Raw genomic sequence first — 26089 nt, forward strand, 5'->3', positions numbered from 1 at the left:
GCTGTGCATCCTTTTGGGGACCACTCATGTGAAGCCCTACTAGGCCAATTGGCTTGCCTCGCAATCTCCAGCACTGGGGTCTGGAATGGCTATTTTGTTACAATGAGGACATACCGGCCTCCGGGAATTCTCCTTTCAGGCTGTACGGGGGGCTTCTTGCACATTCTTGTGTGTTTGCTTTTCGGGTTGAAGGCCCTTTCCTATTTAAATTGCCTTGCTTATCTTTCCAATGCCCATGCACATAGTTTGGAAAGGATCTGCCTGAGTTTACAGGCCAATGGGTGAGGTCACAGCTGTTTGATGTGACAGCTGCACCACTGGCTGTGAGGATTCTCTGAACCTCTAGGTGTATTCACAGGTTGGAGGGCAGGTAATTTTTGAATTCCTCCAACATACTAGCTCACGCAAACCCTCACGCGAGGTACATGCAATTTTTGGGGATCTTATCCATCGGTTGAACTTGGTTTGTTTCAGCTGTTCAAACTCAATATAGGAAGGCCTCATGGAGTAGATCCCTTTTTTTAAAAGTCTTTCATGGGATGAGGACTTCGCTGGCTGGGCCAGCATTTATTGCCCATCCCTAGTTGCCCTTGAGAAGGTGATGGTGAGCTGCCTTCTTGAACTGCTGCAGTCCATGTGTTGTAGATACACCCACAGTTCTGTTAGGAAGGGAGTTCCAGGATTTTGACCAAGCGACAGTGAAGGACTGGCAATATATTTCCAAGTGAGGATGGTGAGTTGCTTGGAGGGGAACTTGCAGGTCGTGTTGTTCCCATCTATCTGCTGCCCTTGTCCTTCTAGATGGCAGTGGTTATGGCTTTGGAAGGTGCTGTCTAAGGAACCTTGGTGAATTCCTGAAATGTACCTTGTAGATGGTACACACTGTTGCCACTGTGCGTCGATGGTGGAGGGAGTGAATATTTGTGGATGTGGGAAATGGTTTTTGCAATATCTGCCCCTTTTGCACTCATAAAGAAAAGAGGGATAAGGGAAAGAAGAGGGTACAGGGCAAGATCATGATAAAAATAAGAGTTACAGTATCACATGAGTCCGGTGTCCAGAAACAAAAGTCCAGTGGTGTATTCCTTCAGAGGTTTGTAGGCTGAAACCATTGAAGGGTGATTTGTCTTTTCAGAAGCAAGGGCTTCTATGGTGGAAGAAGGCACACAGAGATGAATGAGTCTTGTAGGCACCAATACAGGAGTCCCAATATTTCAGTAATAGAGTGTAGATGAGAGCCAGACAATTTTAAACTGAGACAGAGTTCTTTCTGCTGCTACTTATTAGTTGACACAATGGTGGACTGCCTGGGTTCAGCTCCACGTGGCAATATTACAGGTTCTAGCAGCTAGGGGTAGTTCATGTGACATACCTCCCACTTCTTCTCCTGCATGTTGGACAAAGGATATACTGGAATCTTGAGGTGTTTAATAGAGGATTCACAGTCCCTTTTGTCCTTTGCAGATTAACCATCTTCTTTAGCTGGAGCTTTGCCTTAGAAATGTAAAGAGGGTGGGCGCATTTCTTTGGAATTTGTTTATTGGCCATCACAGGGGGCATTAGCACCTCATTAAAGATAACGAGGCCCCTGCTGGTATCTGAAGGTTAACAATTCTTCTGGTGTGAATCAAGGCTAGTCAGGGTAAAGCCTTGTCCATTTTTAAAATAAAAATAATAATTTCATAAAGTTGGGGTTTTTAAAAATTAATTTTAGAGGATGTGCGCATCGCTGGCTAGGCCAGAATTTATTGTCCATCCCTAGTTGCCCTTGAGGAGGTGGTGGTGAGCTGCCTCATCCAAGGGCGGGATGAAAGGGTCATTTTATTTTGATTAACGGGATGTGGACTTCACTGGCTGGGTCAGCATTTATTGTCCATCCCTAGTTGTCCTTGAGAAGGTGGTGGTGAGCTGCCTTCTTGAACCGCTGCAGTCCATGTGGTGTAGGTATACCCACAGTGCTGTCAGGAAGGGAGCTCCAGGATTTTGACCAAGCAACAGTGAAGGAACGGCAATATATTTCCAAGTCAGGATGGTGAGTGACTTGGAGGCGAACTTCCAGGTGGTGGTGTTCACATCTGTCTTCTGCCTTTGCCCTTCTAGATGGCAGTGGTCAGGGGTTTGGAAGGTGCTGTCTCAGAAGCCTTGATGAATTCCTGCAGTGCATCTTGCAGATGGTACACACTGCTGCTACTGTGCGTCAGAGGTGGAGGGAGTGAATGTTTGTGGATGTGGTGCCAATCAAGCGGGCTGCTTTGTCCAGGATGGTGCCAAGCTTCTTGAGTATTGTGGGAGTTGTGCTCATCCAGGTAACTGGGGAGTATTCCATCACACTCCTGACTTGTGCCTTGTAGATGGTGGACAGGCTTTGGGGAGTCAGGAGGTGAGTTACTCACCACAGGGTTCCTAGCCTCTGACCCGCTCTTGTAGCCACAGTATTTATATGGCTAGTCCAGTTTAGCTTCTAGTCAATGGTAAGACCCAGGATGTTGATAGCGGGGATTCAGTGATGGTAATGCCATTGAACATCAAGGGGTGATGGTTAGGTTCTCTGTTGTTGAAGATGGTCATTGCCTGACACTTGTGCGGTGCCATTGTTACTTGCCACCTGTCAGCCCAAGCTTGGATGTTGTCCAGGTCTTATTGCATATGGACATGAACTGCTTCAGTATCTGAGGAGCTGTGAATGGTGTTTAACATTGTACAATCATTAGAGAACATCCCCACTTCTGACCTTATGTTGGAAGGAAGGTCATTAATGAAGCAGCTGAAGATGTTTGGGCCGAGCATACTACCCTGAGGATCCCATGCGGTGATGTCCCGGAGCTGAGATGACTGACCTCCAGCAACCACAACCATCTTTTTTTGAGCTAAGTATGACTCCAACCAGTGGAGAGTTTTTCCCCTGATTCCTATTGACTCCAGTTTTGATAGGGCTCCTTGATGCCACACTTGGTCAAATGTGGCCTTGATGTCAAGGGCAGTCACTCTCAGCTCAGGAGTTCAGCTCTTTTGTCCATTTGAACCAAGGTTGCAATGAGATCAGGAGCTCAGTGGCCCTGGCGGATCCCAAACTGGGCATCAGTGAGCAGGTTATTGCTAAGCAAGTTGCTGCTTGATAGCACTGTTGATGACCCCTTCCATTACTTTGTTGATGATCGAGAGAAGAATGATGAGGCAGTAATTGGCTGGGTTGGATTTGTCCTGCTTCTTGTGTACAGGACATACCTGAGCAATTTTCCACATAGCCGGATAGATGCCAGCATTGTTTCTGTACTGGAACAGCTTGGCTAAGGGCAAGTTATGGAGCACAAGTCTTCAGTACCATTGTCGGAATATTGTCAGGGCCCATAGCCTTTGCAGTATCCAGTGCCTTCATCACGTGGAGTGAATCGAATTGGCTGAAGACTGGCATCCGTGATGCTGGGGCCATCCAGAGGAGGCCAAGATGCATCATCCACTCGGTACTTCTGGCTGAAGATTGTAGCAAATGCTTCAGCCTTATCTTTTGCACTGTTGTGCTATGCTCCCCCATCATTGAGGATGGGGATATTTGTGGAGCCTCTACCTCCAGTGAGTTGTTTAATTGTCCACCACCATTCATGCCTGGATGTGGCAGGACTGCAGAGCTTAGATCTGATCCATTGGCTGTGGGATCACTTAGCTTTGTCTATCACTTACTGCTTATGCTGTTTGGGAAGTAGTCCTGTGTCATAGCTTCACCAGGTTAACACCTCATTTTTAGGTAAGCCTGGTGTTGCTCTTGGCATGCTCTCCTGCATTCTTCATTGAACCAGAGTTGATCCCCTGGCATGATGGTAATGGTAGAGTGCGGGATATGCCGGGCCATGAAGTTACAGATTGTGTTTGAGTACAATTCTGCTGCTGCTGATGCCCACAGCACCTCATGGTTGCCCAGTCTTGAGTTGCTAGATCTGTTCAAAATCTATCCTACTTAGCACAGTGGTAGTGCCACACAACATGATGGAGGGTATCCTCAATGTGAAGGCTGGACTCCTACTGACACTGTCATAGACAGATGCATCTGCGACAGTCACGTTGTTGAGGATGAGGTCAAGTATGTTTTTCCCTCTTGTTGGATCCCTCACCACCTGCTCTAGACCCAATCTAGCAGCTATGTCCTTTAGAACTTGGCCAACTTGGTCAGTGGTGGTGCTACCGAGCCACTCTTGGTGCCGAATATTGAAGTCCCCCACCCAGAGAACATTCTGTGCCCTTGCCACCCTCAGTGTTTCCTCCAAGTGGCATTCAATATGGAGGAGTATTGATTCATCAGCTAAGGGGGTGCTGTGCATGGTAATCAGCAGAACGTTTCCTTGCCCATGTTTGACCTGGTGCCATGAAACCTCACAGAATCCAGAGTTGATGTTGAGGACTCCCAGGGCAACTCCCTCCTGACTGTATACTGCTGTGCTGCCAGCTCTGCTGGGTCTGTCCTGCCGGTGGGTCAGGACATACCCAGGGATAATATGGCATGGTCTGGGACATTATCTGTAAGGTATGATTCCGTGAGGATGACTATGTCAGGCTGTTGCTTGACTAGCCTGTGGGACAGCTCTCCCAATTTTGACACAAGCCCCAGATATTGGTAAGGAGGGCTTTGCAAGTCAACAGAGCTGAGTTTGACATTGTCGCTTCCGGTGCCTAGGTCGATGCCAGTTGGTCAGTCCAGTTTCATTCTTTTTTTGAGCTGTTTGTTACATTACAACTGAGTGGCTTGCTAGGCCGTTTCAGAGTCAAGCACATTGCTGTGGGTCTGGAGTCAAATGTAGGCCATATTTCATTCCCTAAAGGACATTAGTGAACCATTTAATTATGGTCATCATTAGACTTTTAATTAGATTTTTATTGAATTCAAATTCTACCATCTTTTGTGGCAGGATTCAAACCCAGGTCCCCAGAATATTACCCTGGGCCTCTGGATTACTAGTTCAGTTACAATACCACTATGGCATCACCTCCCCATCAGCAGCATTATCATTGTGAGTAGTAAGGAGTTGAGGAGATAGTTTGATTCTGGTTGCTGATTTGAACTTGACAGCTTTATCTCAGTTCTGAGCTTCATTCTTAGCATTTCCAGGCTTCATTTCAGGACTCATTGGTGTCTCCTAGGCCCCTGAAGAATTTTGACCTTGTGGACCCTTCCAGGTATTAGATAGCCTTCTGTTACCCTGGTGATGGGGATTGTGCTCTCCACAGATGGCATCTCCTCTGAGGAGGAAGAGAGGGCAGAAGGAGGAGGAGGCCAGGTGTCCCAATGCAGCTTCCAGGGGAGCGACCTGTGGGAGGAGAGGTGCAGGCACAAAGGGCACAGGGCCAGCAGGTAGTCCAAGGTGGAAGGGGGCGCAGATTTTGCCACTATCTTGCTGCCAGGGTTAAAGGCAGCGATGCAGCTACATCAACATGCCCAAGGTGCAATGCCAAAGGAGCCTCCGCCTCTCAAGGGAGACAGTGATCTCCATTTGTCAGATGATTGGGCTTGAGGTCAGCTCCGACTGTGTGGGTGGAAACCCAATGCCAGTGGCTGTGAAGGTCACAGTGGCCCTCAACCTCTATGCACTTTCCAGGGGTCAATGGGGGATCTTTGTGGAGTACCCCAATCAGCTGTCCACTGTTGCATCAAACTGGTGACTGATGCTCTGTTCAGGCGGTTAATGACATTTATTCATCTCCACACAGACAAGGCCAGCCAGGCAGAGCGAGCCAGATGCTTTGCAGTGATTGCTGGGTTCCCCCCGCATCCAGGGTGCAATCAACTGCACACATTTGGTCATCAAGGCGCCAGCAGGTCAGCCAGATGCCTTAGTCAGCAGGAAGGGATTCCACTTGATGAATATCCAGATAGTTTGTGACCACAAGGCGCAGACTCTGCAAGTCTGCCTGGTACCCTGGCAGCTCCCACGACACTTACATCCTCAGACACTCACAAGGTGCCGAGGCTTTTCAGTGCTCCAGCTCAACTGGATGGATGAATGCTGGGAGACAAGGGCTATCAATTGAAAAGGTGGCTTGTGACACCTCTCCGCCACCCAGGAGCAGAGGCAGAGCAGTGTTATAATAGGATAAAAACAAAAAACTGCGGATGCTGGAAATCCAAAACAAAAACAGAATTACCTGGAAAAACTCAGCAGGTCTGGCAGCATCGGCGGAGAAGAAAAGAGTTGAAGTTTCGAGTCCTCATGACCCTTCAACAGAACTAGGTGAATCCAAGGAGAGGGGTGAAATATAAGCTGATTTAAGGTGTGGAGGGGTGGTGGGGGGTGGGGGGGGGGTGTTGGGTGGGGGGAGAGAGGTGGAGGGGGGTGGTGTGGTTGTAGGGACAAGCAAGCAGTGATAGGAGCAGATCATCAAAAGATGTCACAGACAAAAGAACAAAAGAACACAGAGTTGTTGAAGTTGGTGATATTATCTAAACGAATGTGCTAATTAAGAATGGATGGTAGGGCACTCAAGGTATAGCTCTAGTGGGGGTGGGGGGAGCATAAAAGATTTAAAAATATTTAAAAATAATGGAAATTGGTGGGAAAAGAAAAATCTATATAAATTATTGGAAAAAACAAAAGGAAGGCAGAAGAAACAGAAAGGGGGTGGGGATGGAGGAGGGACTTCAAGACCTAAAGTTGTTGAATTCAATATTCAGTCCAGAAGGCTGTAAAGTGCCTAGTCGGAAGATGAGGTGCTGTTCCTCCAATTTGCGTTGGGCTTCACTGGAACAATGCAGCAAGCCAAGGACAGACATGTGGGCAAGAGAGCAGGTTGGAGTGTTAAAATGGCAAGCGACAGGGAGGTTTGGGTCATTCTTGCGGACAGAACGCAGGTGTTCTGCAACGCAGTCGCCCAGTTTACGTTTGGTCTCTCCAATGTAGAGGAGACCGCATTGGGAGCAACGAATACAGTTGACTAAGTTGGGGGAAATGCAAGTGAAATGATGCTTCACTTGAAAGGAGTGTTTGGGCCCTTGGACGGATGGAGAGAGGAAGTGAAGGGGCAGGTGTTACATCTTTTGCGTGGGCATGGGGAGGTGCCATAGGTAGGGGTTGAGGAGTAGGGGATGATGGAGGAGTGGACCAGGGTGTCCCGGAGGGAACGATCCCTACGGAATGCTGACGGGGGGGTGAAGGGAAGATGTGTTCGGTGTTGGCATCATGTTGGAGTTGGCGGAAATGGCGGAGGATGATCCTTTGAATGCGGAGGCTGGTGGGGTGATAAGTGAGGACAAGGGGAACCTATCATGTTTCTGGAAGGGAGGAGAAGGTGTGAGGGCGGATGCGCGGGAGATGGGCCGGACACGGTTGAGGGCCCTGTCAACGACCGTGGACGGAAAACCTCTGAGTCGGTAGGCTTGTAATGGATATTGGTGGACAGTCTATCACCAGAGATTGAGACAGAGAGGTCAAGGAAGGGAGGGAAGTGTCAGAGATGGACCACGTGAAAATGATGGAGGGGTGGAGATTGGAAGCAAAATTAATAAATTTTTCCAAGTCCCGACAAGAGCATGAAGCAACACCGAAGTAATCATCGACGTCCCGGAGAAAGAGTTGTGGAAGGGGGCCGGAGCAGGACTGGAACAAGGAATGTTCCACATACCCCATAAAGAGACAGGCATAGCTGGGGCCCATGCGGGTACCCATAGCCACACCTTTTATTTGGAAGAAGTGAGAGGAGTTGAAGGAGAAATTGTTCAGTGTGAGAACAAGTTCAGCCAGACGGAGGAGATTCGTGGTGGATGGGGATTGTTGGGGCCTCTGTTCAAGGAAGAAGCTAAGGGCCCTCAGACCATCCTGGTGGGGGATGGAGGTGTAGAGGGATTGGACGTCCATGGTGAAGAGGAAGCGGTTGGGGCCAGGGAACTGGAAATTGTTGATGTGATGTAAGGTGTCAGAGGAATCACGGATGTAGGTGGGAAGGGACTGGACAAGGGGAGAGAGAAGGGAGTCAAGATAACGAGAAATGAGTTCCGTGGGGCAGGAGCAAGCTGACACGATCGGTCTTCCGGGACAGTTCTGTTTGTGGATTTTGGGTAGGAGGTAGAAGCGAGCCATCCGAGTTTGGGCGACTCTCAGGTTGGAAGCTGTGAGAGGAAGATCCCCAGAGGAGATGAGGTCAGTGACAGTCCTGGAAACAATGGCTTGATGTTCAGTGATGGGGTCATGGTCCAGGGAGAGGAAGGAGGAAGTGTCTGCGAGTTGACGCTCAGCCTCCGCGAGGTAAAGGTCAGTGCGCCAGACAACAACAGCACCACCCTTGTCAGCGGGTTTGATGACAATGTCAGGGTTGGACCTGAGAGAACGGAGTGCAGTAAGTTCAGAGAGAGAGAGAGATTAGAATGGGTGAGAGGAGCAGAGAAATTGAGACGACTAATGTCGCGCCGACAATTCTCAATGAAAAGATCAAGAGAAGGTAAGAACCCAGAGGGAGGGGTCCAGGTGGAGGGAGAATATTGGAGGTGGGTAAAAGGATCCGTTGAACGGGGAGAGGACTCCTGCCCAAAGAAGTGAGCCCGGAGACGAAGACGGCGGAAGAAGAGTTCAGCATCATGCCGAGCCCGAAATTCATTGAAGTGAAGGCGTAAGGGTATGAAACTAAGTCCTTTGGTAAGTACTGAACATTCAGCGTTGCAGACGGGAAGGTCAGGGGGTATAGTGAATACACGGCTGGGGCTGGGATTGGAAGATGGGGTGGGGACGGAGGGACAGGCAGGGTTGGAGGGTCCTAGATGGGTGTTGGTGTCGATGAGTTATTGGAGCTTGCGTTCCTTAGCACTTGAGAGAAAGAGAAAAAGTTTCTTGTTGAGGCATCGGATGAGACGAAGAATAAAATGAAACTGGGGGCATGCACAGCTTTGAAAAAGAGTACGGCAGTGCTGCTGGAGGGAGAGGTCGAGTGTGTTCATATGGCGGCGCATGGCACTGAGTGTGGATCTCAGAATGTGATAGGAGTCATGCGCCCATGAGGGCAGGGATAGAGGGGACCATAGGTCTTCTGAAGATGCACTTCCGATGCCTGACCATTCAGGGGGAGCACTACAATACTCCCAGAGCAGATGTCACTGATAGTCGTTGTATGCTGCATTCTCCACAATCTGACACTGGCAAGGGGGAACCACTGGAGGAAGAGGATCCTGAGGCAGCTCCACAGGCCACCGAAGATGAATCCAGTGGTGATGTCAGAAGAGGTGCACAGTGAGGAACAAGGTGAGGATGTGGAGGCAGATCTCTAGATCCTTCAGGAAGGCAGGGACACCAGGGGCGCCTTGATCCAATGATCCTTCAGCTAGGCTGCTGAAGATCTGCTTCCACCTCATGCCAGGGCTGCCGTCCCCATCCTGGATGTTTGAAATGACTCTTTCCTTTGAAACCAAAGTCCATTCAGTGCCTCTGGAATAAAGTTTGGAGCCATACATCCAGCATAAGATACTGGTATGCCCTGCACTTACAAAACAACTGAAGTGTACTCAGGCCATTAAGAGAAAGGCAATATTTATATCATTTTGACACTCACATCAAATGAACATAACAATATATGGTGTTTATAGTCACACCAGTAACCATATTAACAAAACATCACAGATCAGAATATCACCATGAACAGTCAGTCCCTCTTGTGCTCACGGTACCTTAAACCTAAGTTTGCAAGTGCTGTGTCTTGTTGCACCACCACCCCCCCTCCCCCCCCCTTCCCCTTCCCCTTGCTGGCAGCGGCATTGGAGGCAGCCTGCTGACTCTGCTGTCCTGTTGGCCTTGACAACCTTGGCAGTCGTCCTCTGGCCAGTGGATCCTGTGCTGGCCCCGCCTGGGAGGGAGCAGCCAGTGCCACGGCTGGCATCTCCCCAGCCATTGCAGCCTCATCAGATACCAAGGTCACTGGCAGAGGGGTGAAGGAGCTGCTGCTGTCATCCAGAGCACCCTGAGAGGAGCGCACAGAGATGACAAGCAGCTCGGTCACCAACGTGACGTCGCTCTGGACCTCCCTGCTCACTATTGATGAATGGGCATCTAGCTGGGATAATGGGTGCCTCATCCATCTCACACACTGGCACTGACCACCTGAGTGTGGGCTTGCAGGACCGAATGCAATCCCAGGAACCCCTGATTCTGTCCCTGGAGCTGCCTCTCCCTGAGAGTTGCCAGTCTCTCAATGGAGGAGGCAGTGCACTTGGCCATGAGGGTCAACACAATGCTCATGCTCCGCATGGGCTCCTCCGCAACAGAGACCATGGCACGCATACCCTCATGGATCTCCGCCAGATCCTCTTGCACATCCCGTTGGACATCCAGCATCTGCCGCCTAATGGACGACTCCAGAGGCTCATCATCTGCCTTCGACTAAGCATTGCCCTGGTCCCCAACAGTCCTCCAATTACTGGCGCCGTGGACACTCTTTGCCTCTGCCTGCACTTCAGGCGAGTGTGAAGTGCCCTCACCACCGTGTGCCAACACTCTAGCCGACAATCTAATGACCACCAAAGTGCTGGTATCTGCCATGGTGCGTGGTTCAGAGATTGGGTGTGACGCAGGTGCATCTAAAGCCCCATGGTCCTCCAGTGTCAAGGGTGGCTTTTCGGGGTCCTCTGTTCGAGTGTGTGCTGGTGAATCTAAGAGAAAACAATGACATGTTAAAGTCACCACACTGTCACTGTACATATCAGGCACCCTGGTGACACAGTGGAGATCTGCATCGTGGTGCTATCGTCTTTCAATGATCAATAGGGACTCCCGGTTTGAGGCTCCCATTAATGATAAGACTACACAAGAATGTTTGCACAAACCGACGCTCTCGCTTCTATGCACTACACTCTTACATTCGTCAGAGACCCCTGCCTCTCCACGATCGGCTGAACCGAAGTGGGTGGCAGCTCTCCAGATCCAATGCATCCACTTCGTACCAAGTCAAGACTAGGAGGTTTGGGGGGCCTCCGCCTGTCCTTGACCTCTCAATGGTGTTATGGCTTCTCTTCTGAAAGGCCAGAGGAGCATTGATTAGTCCACTCTATACATGCAGCACCATTGCAGCCTGGCCAATCCCACCTGAGGAACACCTTGCTGAGCATATCCGAGTCGTGGCCCTCCATCCACAAGGCACTCAGGCCAGGCAGCAAAGGCTCACCCCCTTGGCCAAGCTCCAGCATCGTTGACAGTTGGCACTCAGACTATAACACCCCTGAGCTCCACAGGGGGATGGCCAGCTTTAACACTTCTACACACTGATCCATGCCAAGTCAGTCCTCACCCTTGCCAAGCGTAGCAGGTCACTGAACCTTTTGCATCACTGCACCCATGTGTGTCAAGCAATGTTGTGGCTGCTGACCTCGGCTGCCACCTCCTCCCAGGCGTTTTTGGTCTGATGTGGTGCCCTCCTCCTGCCATCTTGGGTACAAGTGTCCAGCTTGACATTGACCTCCTCCACAAGGACCGTGAGGCACTCATCTGAATAACGGGGGGCCAAGTGCCCACCCAACTTGCCCTCCTGCCTGATGTTTCCTGCTGCTGGTGAGGCCATTGTTCCAGTCTCCAGAAGACTCTAAAGATTCTCCCCTGGAAGCCTTCAGGCATATGCCTTTGCCAGTTTTAAAGCACCTGCCAGGTCACCATTAGACCTGACGCCCAACAGGACCCCACTCCTGCCCGGCCCTTCCCAACCATTCAGAAGACATGTTTCATGCTGGGTGAACCTTAATTGCCCATTGAGCATGAAATCGCATTTGCAATATGACCACGGCTAGCAGCGCATTCCGCATCCACTCCTGCTCCCGTCAACTTGGAACGCAGAGCACACGCCAAGCATGAAATTCAGGCCCATGTAACTCCAGATCCATGGGGTAAAGATTTGGCGGGGGGGAAGGGGGTATGGCAGTGTAGTATAAGGGTCTGGTATACACAGGTTTAATGCGTGCCCGTGGATAGTATCACCCACACAGTGATGTAAGAAGGTACATGACCCAGGCCCAGGGTCAGTGTAGTGTTGGCCAGAAACGTGTTAGACCTAGAGAAGGAGATAGCTCCATGCCTGGACTCTTTGCTGTATATATGTATATAGTTACAAGTAGTTAATAAATATTTGCTGTTAACTTACAGAAGACTACAAAGACTTCTTTAGTAGACACGTTCTGTGCCTGACACCATTACGACAATAAATCTAGGGAGAGAGAAAGTATTATGGGGATTAGCATCCTTGAAAGTGGATAAATCACCAGGACCAAATGAAATGTACCCAGGCTGTTAAAAGTAATCAGGGAGAAAAATGCGAAGGGTCTGACTATTATTTTCCTATCCTTGCTGGATGCAAGTGTGGTGCTGGAGGATTGGAGGTCAGCTAATGTTATACCTTTGTGAAAAGGGGAGCGAGGAATAGCGCGAATGATTACAGGCCAGTCAGTCTGGCCCCAGTAGTTGGCAAATTATTGGAATCAATTCTGAGGGACAGGACAAACTGTCACTTAGAAAGGCATGGAGTAATCAAGGACAGTCAGCATAGATTTGTTAAGGGAAGTTCATGTCTGACTAATTTAATTGAATTTTTTGAGCAAGTAACAAGGAGGATTGATGAGGGTAATGTACTTATTAAAGAACCCAATTTCCTACAGGCTGGTTAAAAATAATAAATGCCCATGGGACCCATGGCTACAAAACTGGCTCAGTGGCAGGAAACAGAGCAGTTGTTGATGGGCGTTTTTGCAATTGGAAGGCTGTTTCCATGGGGTTTGCAGGCTTCAGTCCTAGATCCCCTTCATTTTGTGGTACTAATGATTTGAATGTAAATGGAGGGGGAATGATCAAGAAGTCTGCAGATGACACAAAAATTGGCCGCACGGTTGAAAGTGAGGATGGGGGGAGGTGGTGGCGTCGTGGTATTGTCACTAAACTAATAATCCAAAGATCCAGGGTAATTCTTTGGAGGGGCTAGGTTTGAATCCTACCACGGCAGATGGTGAAATTTTAACTCAATAAAAAAAACCTGGAATAAGTCTAATGATGACCATGAGATCATAGCCAAATGTCATAAAAGCCCATCTTTTGTCCTTTAGGGAAGGAAATCTGTCATCCTTATCTGGTCTGGCCTATATGTGACTCCAGACCTACAGCAATGTGGTTGATTTTTAAATGGCCTAGCAAGCCACTCAGTTCTCAAGGGCAATTAGGGATGGGCAATAAATGCTGGCCTAGCCAGCAACACCCCCTTCCCATGAAAGAATAATAAATTGCTGTGAACTGCAGAAAGATATCAATGGGCTGGTCAGGTGGGCAGAAAGGTGGCCAATGGAATTCAACCTTGAGAAGTGTGAGGTGATGCTTTTGGGGAGGTCAAACAAGGCAAAGGATTACGCCATAAATGGGAGGATACTGAGAGGTGTAAAGGAAGTGAGAGACCTTGGAGTAAATGTCCACAGATCTCTGAAGGTAGCAGGACAGGTTAAGAAGGCATATTCATTTATCAGCCAAGGCACAGAATACAAGAGCAGGGAGGTTATGTTGGAACTGTATTAAACATTGGTTAGGCCACAACTTGAGTACTGTGTGCAGTTCTGGTCACCACATTACAGAAAGGATGTAATTGCACTAGAGAGGGTACAGAGGAAATTTACGAGGGTGTTGCCAGGAAAATTGCGGCTCTGAGGAAAGATTAGATTGGGTTGTTCTCCTTGGAACAGAGGAGACTGAGAGGAGATTTGGTTAAGATGTACAAAATTGTGAGGGGCCTGGATAAAGTGGATGGGAAAGACCTATTTACATTAGCAGAGAGGTCAGTGACTCGGAGGCATAGATTGAAAGTGATTGGTAGAAAGATTAGAGCTGAGATAAGGATTTTATTTTCACCCAGAGAGTTGTGTGGTCTGGAACTCATTGCCCGAAAGGGTAGTAGAGGCAGAAACCCTCAACTCATTTAAAAGGTGTCTAGATATTCAACTCTAGTGCCATAACCTGCAGGGCCAAGGACCCAATGTTGGAAAGTGGGATTAGTCTGGGTGACTTATTTCTCAGCCAGTGCAGACATGATGGGCCAAGTGGCCTCTTTCTGTGCCGTAACTTTCTATGATTCCATGATGTATAGGGTAGATATATTTGAAGAGAGAAGTACATGTGAAGTACAGGGAATAGAAGAGTACGCTTATAGGGTTAGATGAAGAAATGTGCAGAGCAGTAACCCCAGCATGGACCAGATCTGATGAATGACCTGTTTCTGTCCTGGAGACTCAATGTAATTTTTCTCCCAAAGACTGCTGGTGGGAAGATGATTGGCTTCCCCGGCTTTCTGTCCATACATTATAATCCTGACTATTAAACTTATTTTGTGAAAGAAATATAATATATATTGATATACTCCTTAGTTAATAGGCAACCTTTATAAAGGTTTAGTGAGTGATACGCAGTTTCTTTTTATAAAATTATTGTCTGGAATTTCCATCTGGGTTCTTTCAGTTTCTTTGTATTTACTGACAAAATTAAGTGAAAAGTTTGGAAATTCTGCCTCTAACAGAATTCATTGCAAAGTGATTTTCTGTACACCCCTTTTAGCATTTAGCTGCCCCTCTTAAAATATGCACTATTGATGATGGATTTGTGACTACTATTTGAAATTGGCCCTTAGTTGGATAAAGAACTTATACCATATTTACTTATGAACAAAATTATTCTAAATACTAAAAATATTACTTAAGTAGCATACTTTCTCCTGTTGTCAAAATAAAAGGTTTTTTTTTGGTGACATTCTATCCACTTAAATGAGATTTACCCTCTTCCACTGGGATTCCTTCAGGGTGTGTCATGGAATACTATACGTTACATGCTTGGAGAGGTTCAGTACGGAGGACGCGTTACAGACGACTACGACAAACGCCTCCTCAACTGTTTTTGCAAGGTAATCCCAGTCCTCTACTTAGAAATATTATCGTTACAACGTGCAAGAGGATTTTTTTGTGGTGGGGGTGGAGACCATATTCCACCTTGGGTGCAATTTCCAACTTAGTGCAAATTTCCTTCAAAACTGCACCTACTTTAAGAAGTGCTTCTTTTCTCATGTTTCTATGCAATGTCGCTTGCATAATACTGAACATAAATTGTGCCTTTTACAGCGCAACTGGACAACAATTTAAAACATAACTTATGAAAATAGCTTTAAAAATATTTCTTAACTTATTTGAGTGTTAACTTGATGCAATTTGCTTGCACGGCTAAAAATGGCTTCATCAGAAAAAACAGATTTTTTAATCACAATGTCAATCCACCACCTGTGGGTAAACCAAGTTTGAATTACTAAAAAATATAAAAATAGAGAATTGTTTGCTCGTTATATTGGGTAGTTTCGTAGTGAATTAATGAAAAATATCCAAAAGCTTTTAAAACGTGCCTCATGGCGACCTTGCGCCTAAAAGGCTCAGTTTGATTTTTAGAGATTCCTCAAAGTCTTGTAAGAAAATACAAGTAGCAAAACTCCCAATGCTGTTTAATTCACCCCTGGGTGCTGACCAGTTTTGTGGGTGCCACCGACTTGAAGCACAATGGTTTTTAAATGAGCACAAAAGATTGCAATTTGTGTTGAACATAATTTGTGCTTAAAATTTCACAATCTTTTGTGCCAATTTATACTGAAAAAATGAAAGTAACTGAGTGCAATCTCTACCCCACCCCCACCTTTGTTTCTTATCTAGTATCAGTTTAAACTAGAAAGCTGTGTGGTTGTGGCAGTGCTCTTATTCTTAATGCCTGACAAGAAGCAGACATTAACAGAAACAGAAGCAGTCACTGAACACTGGAGCATCACCAATTCCCCAATTACAGTGGGATATTTTTGGTATGTTATGCAGAGTTAAAGGAGAATGCACCCCAGTTTGATCAAAGGAGTATTTCCACAACAATACAGTATTTTGCCACATGCTATCACCTTAGCCAGGATGTATTGTGGAAAAAGATGAATGAATGAAGATTCCCTGAAAATGGGGGGAAAGGAAAGTACAGTTTAAAACAAATAACAGAATGTTATTTTACTAGGTTTCATAAATATACATTTCTTTCATAGAATAGTCTCTTCCTTAAAAAGAGAAAGAAGACTATTGCCCCTGGTTTATCCTTCAAAAGTCCGTTTAATTATTCTGCATTGTTGCTTTTGAAGAATTTCCTTGCAGCTCTGAATTATTCTCACCTAAGTTATTATTAAACTATGATTATTTTTTCAAATAAATTCATTGGTTTGTTATAGCCTAAATTGAACTACCCTCAATACTATAGCTAGTAACTTAGTTGAAAGGAATAAGCTGTTTTGTGGTAAAGTACACTTAATATAATTGTTTTGTGTACTTACTATATAGGTGTGGTTTAGCGAGAAGATGTTTGATTCCAAGTTCAGCTTTTATACCGATTACAGTATTCCAATATGTGCAAGTGTAGACAGCTATCTGGAGTATATTCAGACACTGCCTATTGTTGACACCCCTCAGGTGTTTGGCCTGCACCCAAATGCTGATATCACGTAAGTAGGATACGAGTTAACTTTTATTTAAAACTTGATGACTTGGTAAAGATAATTTGTTATTGTTCCCTATTCTCTGGTAATAATTAGGCTACAACCCTTGCTGGATAATAGAAATGTAGGACTGAATTTTTCAGTGGCATCTGAGGTCCTGCCACCAGGACCAGAAACAGGAGTCTGCCCTACTTTGGGGTGGCATTTTGATGGCAGAAGCCAATTGCTGCCAGAATTGCCCATTCCCAGAGGTTGCCACACTAATTAGAGGGCTGGCAGCTTAGCAGCCTCTGCAGTGCTACTTCAAACTGAGGCTACATCACCAAGGAGAGGGGACCTAAATACCAAGGCCCCCTTGAAGATATGTGAGTTCATTTGGGGAAACTAGGCCCTAGCAGGCAACCCTGGTGATCAGTGTAAGTGTTGGTATTATTGCAGCAGTAGTGGATTAGGCACAGCAACAACATTTGCCAACAGAGGCTCCTCCATGGGCCATGGAGTGTCTATCAAGGAGGGATCCCCCTCCCCTCCACAGGAAGTGACCTTAGTTGGACCCTTAAATGACTAAATTGGCTACCTGGTTCAACCCTAAAGTTCGCACCGGTGGCAATATTCCATGGCAGCAGATAATATCAAGGCCCCCCGGCCAACAGCTTCCTTTACCTTGTTGCCAGCCTTCCTATCTTCAAGCCCACCTCCAAAGGGCTGGGAAAATTTGGTCCATAGCTCACGGATTTACAGAGATCAGGAAAGGATGTAAGAAAAGCAACATGATTTTAGTGAGAGGTCTAAACTCTGCTTTATTCCATTTAAAATCTTACCATTTAAAGCAGATTACATCTCCTGATGTCCAGAAACCTCAAGCATAATTAAAGACTTATCTTTAGTAGGGCCTCTTCTCCCATCAGCCATGGAATTAGCCAAAGATTGCAAAGGATTCAAGACTTCATTAGAATTTATCTGCAGTCTTTCTGTGGTTAGTGAGGGGAATGTAAAAATACAGATCTTTGTGTCATCAGCAAATTTAACAAGCATACTTCATTCAAGTCACTGATATAAATTGTAAATAGTTGAGGCCCCAGCACCGATCCCATAAGGCACTCCTCTAGTTACAGCTTATCAACCTGAAACCTATTTATCCCTACTCCCTGCTTCCTGTTAGGTAACCAATCCCCTATTCATGCTAATATGTTACCTCTTATATCATAAACTCTTATTTTGTTAAGTAACCTTTGATGTGGCACCTTCTCATGTGCTTTTTAGAAATCCAAACCTACCACATCGATAGGTTCCCCTTTATTCATGTTGCCTGTTACTTCCTCAAATAATTGTAATAAGTTAGTCAGACACAATTTTGCTTTCACAAAACCATGTTGACTTTGTCTGATTGCATTAAGATTTTCTAAGTGCCCTGCTATAACGTCTGTAATAATAGATTCTAATATTTTCCTTATGACAGACGATAGGCTAACTGACCTGTAGTTTCCTGCTTTCAGTCTCCCTCCTTACTTGAATAGGGGAGTTAAATTTGCTGTTTTCCAATCTAATAGGGGCTTTCTAGAATCTAGGGAAATTTGGAAAATTGCAAGGAATGCACCTACCATCTCAGTAGTCACTTCTTTTAAGGATGCCTATGATGCAGGCCATCAGGTCTTGGGGACTTGTCAGCTTTTAGTTCTAACAGTTTTCTCAGTACTCTTTTCCTGTAATTGTAATTGTTTTAAATTCGTCTCTCCCTTTCACCTCTTGATTTTCAGGTATTTCTGGAATGTTATTTGTGTCTTCTACTGTGAAGGCAGACACAAAATATCTGCTCAATGCTTCCACCATTTTCTTATTTCCCATTATTAATTCCCCAGACTTACTCTCTATTGGAACAATGCAGCTTTTGAATGTTTATAGAACCTCTTACTATCTATTTTTATATTTCTAGCTAGCTTTCTTTCATACTCTAATTTCTTCTTCATTATTATTTTTAGTCATTCTTTGCTGGCTTTTAAATTATGTCCAATCTTCTGACCTACTACTGCTCTTTGCAGAATTGTACATTTTTCTTTCAATTTGATGCTATTTTTTAACTTCTTTAGTTAGCCACAGTTTTTCTTTATCACTGGAATGTACCATTGTTGCATGTTATAAAATATCTCTATAAATGCCTGCCACTGCATCTCTACTGTCCTATCCTTTAACCTAATTTTCCAGTTACTTTAGTTAGCTCTGGCTTCATACCTCATAATTGTCCTTATTTAAATTTAAAACACTAATCTTATGCCCACTCTTCTCACCCTCAAACTGAATGTGAAATTCAATCATTTTATGAACACTGCTACCTAGAGGCTTCTTCACTATGAGGTCATTTATTAATCCTGTCTCATTACCAGATCTAGAATAGTCTGCCCTTTGGTTGGCCCTAAAATATCCTGCTCTACAAAATGGTCTTGTTATGTTAGGTACCAAGGTATAAGGTCTTTAAGAATGATAGGAGTGAAGGATGAAATCACTTTAATAATAAGGGAGGATTCAGCAAGAGATAAGCCGGCAATGTAGATTTTATGGGTAGAATTAAGTAATAGAAAAGCATTTAAGACTGTAGGAGGAGCTGTGTATAGGCCCTTTGTTATCAACTATGGTGTAGATCATATTATTGTAGAGAATACACAAACATGTGGCAAAGGCTGAGTGGTTTTAATGGAAGATTTTAACTTTCAAAAGGATTGGAATAAGTGGATGAGCACAAGTGGGGACAAAAGTGAAGTTCTTGAGCATACGTGGAATGGTTTTCTACAACTATGGCTGGAACTTAATGGAGGCTGATGGAGTGGGAATCGAGGAGGAGGGGGCGGTAGAACTGAACAGGAGGTGCTGTTTTGAAAGCCAGACCCAGGGAAGTCAGGGCCACATAGTGAAGGCAGCAGTGAGGCAGCAATGCCACAGGCAGGAATCCAATTGTGATCATTAAAGAGGTACTTAACTCTGATTTCACAGATCACAGATCCAAGCAATTGAATGAAGTTTAATTGTACTTAGTGAATTAAATATGCTGCAAATTGGGATCATGGGCCATCAGAGCCCCAACCATTCAAAGGTTCTGGTATCCAGGCAAAGTTTAATGTTCCAAAGGAAAAGTCAGCCATTGTGGACCTGCCTTCCACCAGAGAGGAAACCTTTTCAGAAAGGGGAAAGGAGGCCAGTGCAATCACGCAGCATGGCAGCTCACAGGAGCTGAGGGGAGATCTCTCAGTGGTGCAGCTCACAGGAGCTGAGGGGAGATCTCTCAGTGGGGCAGCTCACATGAGCTGAGGGGAGATCACTCAGTGGGAAAGCTCACAGGAGCTGAGGGGAGATCACTCAGTGGGGAAGCTCACAGGAGCTGAGGGGAGATCTCTCAGTGGGAAAGCTCACAGGAGCTGAGGGGAGATCACTCAGTGGGAAAGCTCACAGGAGCTGAGGGGAGATCACTCAGTGGGGAAGCTCACAGGAGCCGAGGGGAGATTCCTTAGTGGGGAGGCTCATAGGAGCTGAGGGGAGATCTCTCAGTGGGGAAGCTCACACGAGCTGAGGGGAGATCTCTCAGTGGGGAAGCTCATAGGAGCTGAGGGGAGATCTCTCAGTGGGGAAGCTCATAGGAGCTGAGGGGAGATCTCTCAGTGGGGAAGCTCATAGGAGCTGAGGGGAGATCTCTCAGTGGGGAAGCTCACACGAGCTGAGGGGAGATCCCTCAGTGGGGCAACTCACAGGATCTGAGGGCAGATCTCTCTGGGGAAGCTCACAGGAGCTGAGGGCAGATCTCTCAGTGGGGCAGCTCACAGGATCTGAGGGCAGATCTCTCAATGGTGAAGCTCACAGGAGCTGAGGGAGTTTTCTCAGTAGGTAAGCTCACAGGAGCTGAGGGGAGATCTCTCAGTGGGGAAGCTCACACGAGCTGAGGGCAGATCTCTCAGTGGGGCAGCTCACAGGATCTGAGGGCAGATCTCTCAATGGGGAAGCTCACAGGAGCTGAAGGAGTTTTCTCAGTAGGTAAGCTCACAGGAGCTGAGGGGAGATCTCTCAGTGGGGAAGCTCACAGGAGCTGAGGGGAGATCTCTCAGTGGGGAAGCTCACAGGAGCTGAGGGGAGATCTCTCAGTGGGGAAGCTCACAGGAGCTGAGGGGAGATTCCTTAGTGGGGAGGCTCATAGGAGCCGAGGGGAGATCACTCAGTGGGGAAGCTCACAGGAGCTAAGGGGAGATCACTCAGTAGGGCAGCTCACAGGAGCTGAGGGCAGATCTCTCAGTGGGGAAGCTCACAGTATCTGAGGGCAGATCTCTCAATGGGGAAGCTCACAGGAGCTGAGGGAGTTTTCTCAGTGGGGCAACTCACAGGAGCTGAGAGGAAATCCCTCAGTGGCGAAGCTGACAGGAGCTGAGGGGGGATCTCTCAGCGGGGCAGCTGACAGGAGCTGAGGGTGATACATTTGCCATAGCTGCCTCCCACTGAGGCATGGAAAGGTGCAATGCCAAAGTCCTAGATCCCAAGGAAGGACATCTCCTGCAAGGGCACCAACCTTTAAGGCAAATTGTAACAGCCATGGATCTCATCCACCCAGTCCTCTTGGAACCCCAATTAGAGAATGAGTGCATTGAGGGATGGGCGGACCCAGTGCCAGAGACACCAATGCCGCTGCAGCAGCAAGATTTGAAGTCTCTGGCTAGTCAAGCCACCAAAGGACAACTTCCAAGACTAGTGTTTTCCAGACTCACAAGAACTACCTCCAGATGCTGGAGCATCAGCTGTCAAGGAAGGACATCACCAAAATGTGTGCTGTGCTGCAGGATGACCTGCACGCCATGGGACTAGATTGAGCACCCATTGCCAGTGGCACTGAAAGCTACCATTGCATTGAACCTCTATGCATCTGGCTCCTTCAAGGAATTCATCTGCAAAACGTGCAGGATATCAAAGGCAATCGCACACCACTACATTCATGCCCTGTTTCAGAGGGCTAACAGATTAGGCATTGCTAGACTGACCCTGATAACCAGGCAGAGTGGTCCATCAGTTTGGGGCCATTTCAGGCATTCTAGAGGTGCAGAGTGAATTCATTTGGCAATCAAAGTTCGCCTGGACCAGCTTGCAGCCCTCATTAACAATAAGGGCTTCTACTCAATCAAAGAGCAAGTGATCCGTGATCACTGAAAGCAAATCAAGCAAGTGTATGTCTGCTTCCCAGAAAGCACTCATGATGCCTATGTACTTCGACACTCCAAGGTGCCACAGCTATTCTAGCCCCATGAATATCTTCAGAGGTGAACTCTTGGGGACAAGAGGTACCCATTCAAGACATGACTGTTTATGGCATTGAGGAACCTTTGCACTGCAGCCCAGGAATGTTACAATGCCTGCCATTGTCAATCCAGGCCACAACCGAGCAGTCAATTGGACTACTGAAGACGAAACTCTGTTGTCGAGTCTGTTCTGGTGGTGCATCACATTATGCTCCAGCAAGGATTTACTGAATCATATTTGATTACTATGCTGTGCACAACCTAGCACTACAGGGAGAGAAGGCCTTGCAGCCAGGGAACTAGATAAGCTACGCTCCTCATCTGATGCAAAATGGGGGATGGAAATAAATACAATAACTATCACTAGAGAAAAAGTACTCGGGAAACTAATGGGGCTAAAGGCTGATATGCCCCCTGGACCTGATGAGTTGCATCCGAGGATAGTAAAGGAAGTAACTACACAAATAATGGATTCACTGGTAGTAATCATTCAAGAATCCTTAGATTCTGAAAAGTTCCAGAGGATTGAAAACTGCCAATGTAACACTCTTATTCAAAAAGGGAGGGAGACAAAAGACAGGTAACTATAGACCAGTTAGTTTAACATCCATAACTGGGAAAATGTTAGAGACTATTATAAAGGATGTAACAGCAGAGCATTTAGAAATGCATAATTTTATCAAACAGAGTCAGCATGGCTTCATGAAAGGGAAATCATGACTGACAAATTTTTTAGAATTCTTTGAGGCGGTAACAAGCAGGATAGGTAAAGGAGAGCCAGTAGGTGAAATATATTTGGATTTCCAAAAGGCATTCAATAAGGTACCGCACATAAGGCTACTTAATAAGCTAAGAGCCCATGGTGTTGCGGGTAGTATATTAGCATGGATAGATGATTGGCTAACTAATAGAAGACAGAGAGTTGGGATAAGGGGGGCATTTTCGGGAGGGCAACCTGTAACTAGTGGAGTCCCACAGTGATCAATGCTGGGGCCACAATTATTTACAATATATATTAATGACGAGTTAGACCACACCTATAATACTGTGAACAGTGGTCCCATTATCTAAAGAAAGATATACTGGCATTGGAGGCACTCTAGAGAAGGTTCACTAGGTTGAACCATGGTATGGAGGGATTTTCTTAGGAGAGGTTGAGTAGGCTGGGCCTGTTCTCATTTGTGTTTCATTAAGGTCACCTCTCATTCTTCTGAACTCTAAAGATTGTTAGGGGGCTTGACAGGGTAGATGCTGAGAGGTTGTTTCCTCTTGTGGGAGAGTCTAGAACCAGAGGGCAAAATCACAGAGTAAGGGGTCACCCATTTAAGCCAGAGATGAGGAGGAATTTCTCTCAGAGGGTAGTGAATCTGTGGAATTCTTTACCACAGAAGGCTGTAGAGGTTGGGTCATTAAGTATATTCAAGGCTGAGATAGATAGATTTTTAATCAGTGAGGAAATCAAGGGTTATGAGGAAAAGGCAAGAAAGTGAAGTTGAGGATTATCAGATCAGCCATGATCTCATTGAATGGTGGGGCAGACTCGGTGGGCCGAATGGCCTACTTCCACTCCTACACCTTATGGTCTTATTTGGAGGATGTAGAGGAGGGAGCAGAGCATTGTATGGACAGGAGGGGGTGTAATTTGAACAGCAATAATTTCTCCTCTTACTACCTGTCCTTAAACAGAAAGGTGTGTTTTTATTTACTTCCACCTTGATAAGCAATGGTGTATTTCCCAACCCCTTGATTTTGGCATGGATCCAAATTATATTAATAACCCCAGAGCAAATTTGAGATGAGGTGAACTCAAAGGGTTGGTTGACTTGTAAACATTCAAAACGTGGGAGGAGGGTTGCAATGTTGCCTCCTTTGATTCATATATTAAAAGAGAGATAGAAAATAGAAAGATTTACAGTGCAGAGACCACAAGGAAAAGAAATAATGTTTCACGTGGGCTCCACAGTCCAGAATTAAAGTCCAACGAGTTATTCCTTCACGGTGGTCAGTGTGTTGAAAACCGATGCTGTACAATTCACTTTTCCGGTGGTGTTAACTTCACACAGTGAGATAAGCATGCAGAGATATATCTGCCTTGTAGAAAATAGTACAGAAGTTCCAGCAGAAACAGTGCAGATGAATCCAGGTCTTCAACCTGGGCAGAGCTCCTTTTCTCTGAGGCTGCGTTATGACGCGGCAGATGATGTGTGCCAGGTGAATCAAATCCACAAGGGAAACTTGATCATGTGGTCACTGTTGTTTCGCAATTTGTATTTTGTTTTGAGATGCATGCCCTGAATTGAAAAGTAATAAGACTACCATAACTTCAGAGGTTTTTAGAAAGCTAAATTAAACATTTATTAACAAAAGAAAAGATTTCAAGCACATACATAGGTCTACAAATTACCACAACAATAACTCCTAAAACCCTTAATTAATTTGGCTTCCAGTTGCACCCCCATTAAGGCAACAGTAAAAACAAATAGATTGAAACAGACCCAGGCAAATCAACATAATACCCTGGATAAATGAGTTTTCTCAGCTTTGGATCCTGTAGGCAAAAACTTGATGCACAGGGGCTAGAGGCTTTTTATACTTGTTAAATCTTAGAATGCCTTCCCCTCTGACACATAGCCTCATCTCCTGTATGCACATTTCTCCCTTTTGATGCAAATTCCATTGTTCTGATATGTCTTTGGAACTTTACCTTTCTCATAATATAAAACCTTTCATCGTACTAATTTTATCAATAACCCTTTGGAAAAATAAATACACAGTTTGGCTTAGCTTCTTCTAGCTATGTGTAATACCCTACCATTTCTTTGAAATTCAAACTATCCTAGTTTATCTAAAAATGCAAATTTTCCTCATGCCTCACATTCTAAAACTTCAGCCATGTTTAAGTATTTAACATTTCAAACCTAGCTTCTTGTTGATGACTCAAAGCCTCCAGACCAGCTGTCTCCAATTCAGTTAAATCCCACACACACACACAGGGGAACTATCCAAAACCCACTATTGCCCCATTTTTACAATGAATTACAATATTATTATGATAATTATTATATTTTCATGACAGGCTGCTTTTAGGATGATAAAATGGCAGACTCAGTTTTCAGTTCCACAAGGCAATGTTATTGTTCCACAGCTAACAGGCCATGTCACAAGACTCCCACCTTTCCACATTGTCTTTGACAATGTATCCCTCGTCTGGGTCCCAAGATTATTAAATATCCCAACCATTAAGAATTGAAAGGAAGGTTGTCTGGCCCTTTGTCCTAGCAGATGAGTAGACTGTGGTTGGCCACCCTGGGTTGTGAAATGCAGATGGCCTTTGTATAATTGTCTATGAATTTGGTCTGGAAGGGGCTGTTTGTGTCTCTTCATGGTTAACGAGGTGCAAGTTTGTCCAATACTGCCAGGTGGCTCCTTTTGTTTAGGGATCACAGACAGATATTAACGCAGCCATTGTAAAGGCCTTAGTTCAGTTATTAAACCATTTAGAGATAGCAATGGGCATGTCTCTATATATTTGAAAAAAATATACAGAGCTGGGTCTTAATCCCTTCACAGCCCATGTGGCCTCTGGAAAGAAATTAATTCTATTCCATTTTTATTTATGTGGTTTTATGAAGGAAGATAGGAAGTAAAGAAGTATGCATTCATTCTCTCAATCACATCAGATGCACAGTTGCAGAGGCAATAGCAGTTCCCTGCTGCATCTTCTTTTTGAGGTTTAAATATAGGTTAGTGCATCAGCAAGGAAATTGTCGTTTCATGGATGTGGAATGGGCAGGTTTACTTGGGGAGATTCAAAATCTGTCTTTTGGAGAGAATTTCAGGGTTAGAGTTCTAAAGTTTCCTCTGTTGGGGATCAGACATATGCAAAGCTGTTGCTTTCAGATCTCTATAGATATAAAAACAAAAAACTGCAGATGCTGGAAATCCAAAACAAAAACAGAAATACCTGGAAAAACTTAGCAGGTCTGGCAGCATTGGCAGAGAAGAACAAAGTTGACGTTTCGAGTCCTCATGACCCTTCAACAGGGTGAAGTAAAAATAGGAGAGGGGTGAAATATAAGCTGGTTTAAGGTGGTGGGGGCCCTTTTGTTTGCTTTCAGATCTCTGTCTGTCCAACTCTCGATTAAGTGTCTCTAAAGGGCCTAGGGGTTTCACGAGGTGGTTAGCATTCAGGGGATGATTGAGGATCAAGCTGCTCTGGACTATCCGCAGCGGAGTGCTGGGCATCTCAGTCTGTGAATGCCAGGTCTTTTGATCATAGGGCAGAGTTGCTCTTGTTCAGCTTAGCTCCTGGCCTGTCCGCTTTGGTAACCTGTGTGTTCAGCTGTTTA

The 26089-nt window shown here is 45.8% G+C and overlaps 1 protein-coding gene across 1 annotated transcript in view; it reads left to right on the top strand.

Moving 5' to 3' along the window:
• Positions 1-26089, top strand: part of LOC121278115 (dynein heavy chain 8, axonemal-like) — a 1831678-nt gene that overhangs the window by 1726201 nt on the left and 79388 nt on the right. Inside the window, exons 88-89 of the mRNA XM_041188200.1 lie at positions 14773-14874; positions 16322-16482. Of these exons, the coding sequence (XP_041044134.1) occupies positions 14773-14874; positions 16322-16482 (263 nt within the window). The remainder of the gene's footprint in view (positions 1-14772; positions 14875-16321; positions 16483-26089) is intronic.

Source organism: Carcharodon carcharias, chromosome 5 (assembly GCF_017639515.1).
Source record: "Carcharodon carcharias isolate sCarCar2 chromosome 5, sCarCar2.pri, whole genome shotgun sequence".
In the NCBI taxonomy this organism is placed as follows: domain Eukaryota; kingdom Metazoa; phylum Chordata; class Chondrichthyes; order Lamniformes; family Lamnidae; genus Carcharodon; species Carcharodon carcharias.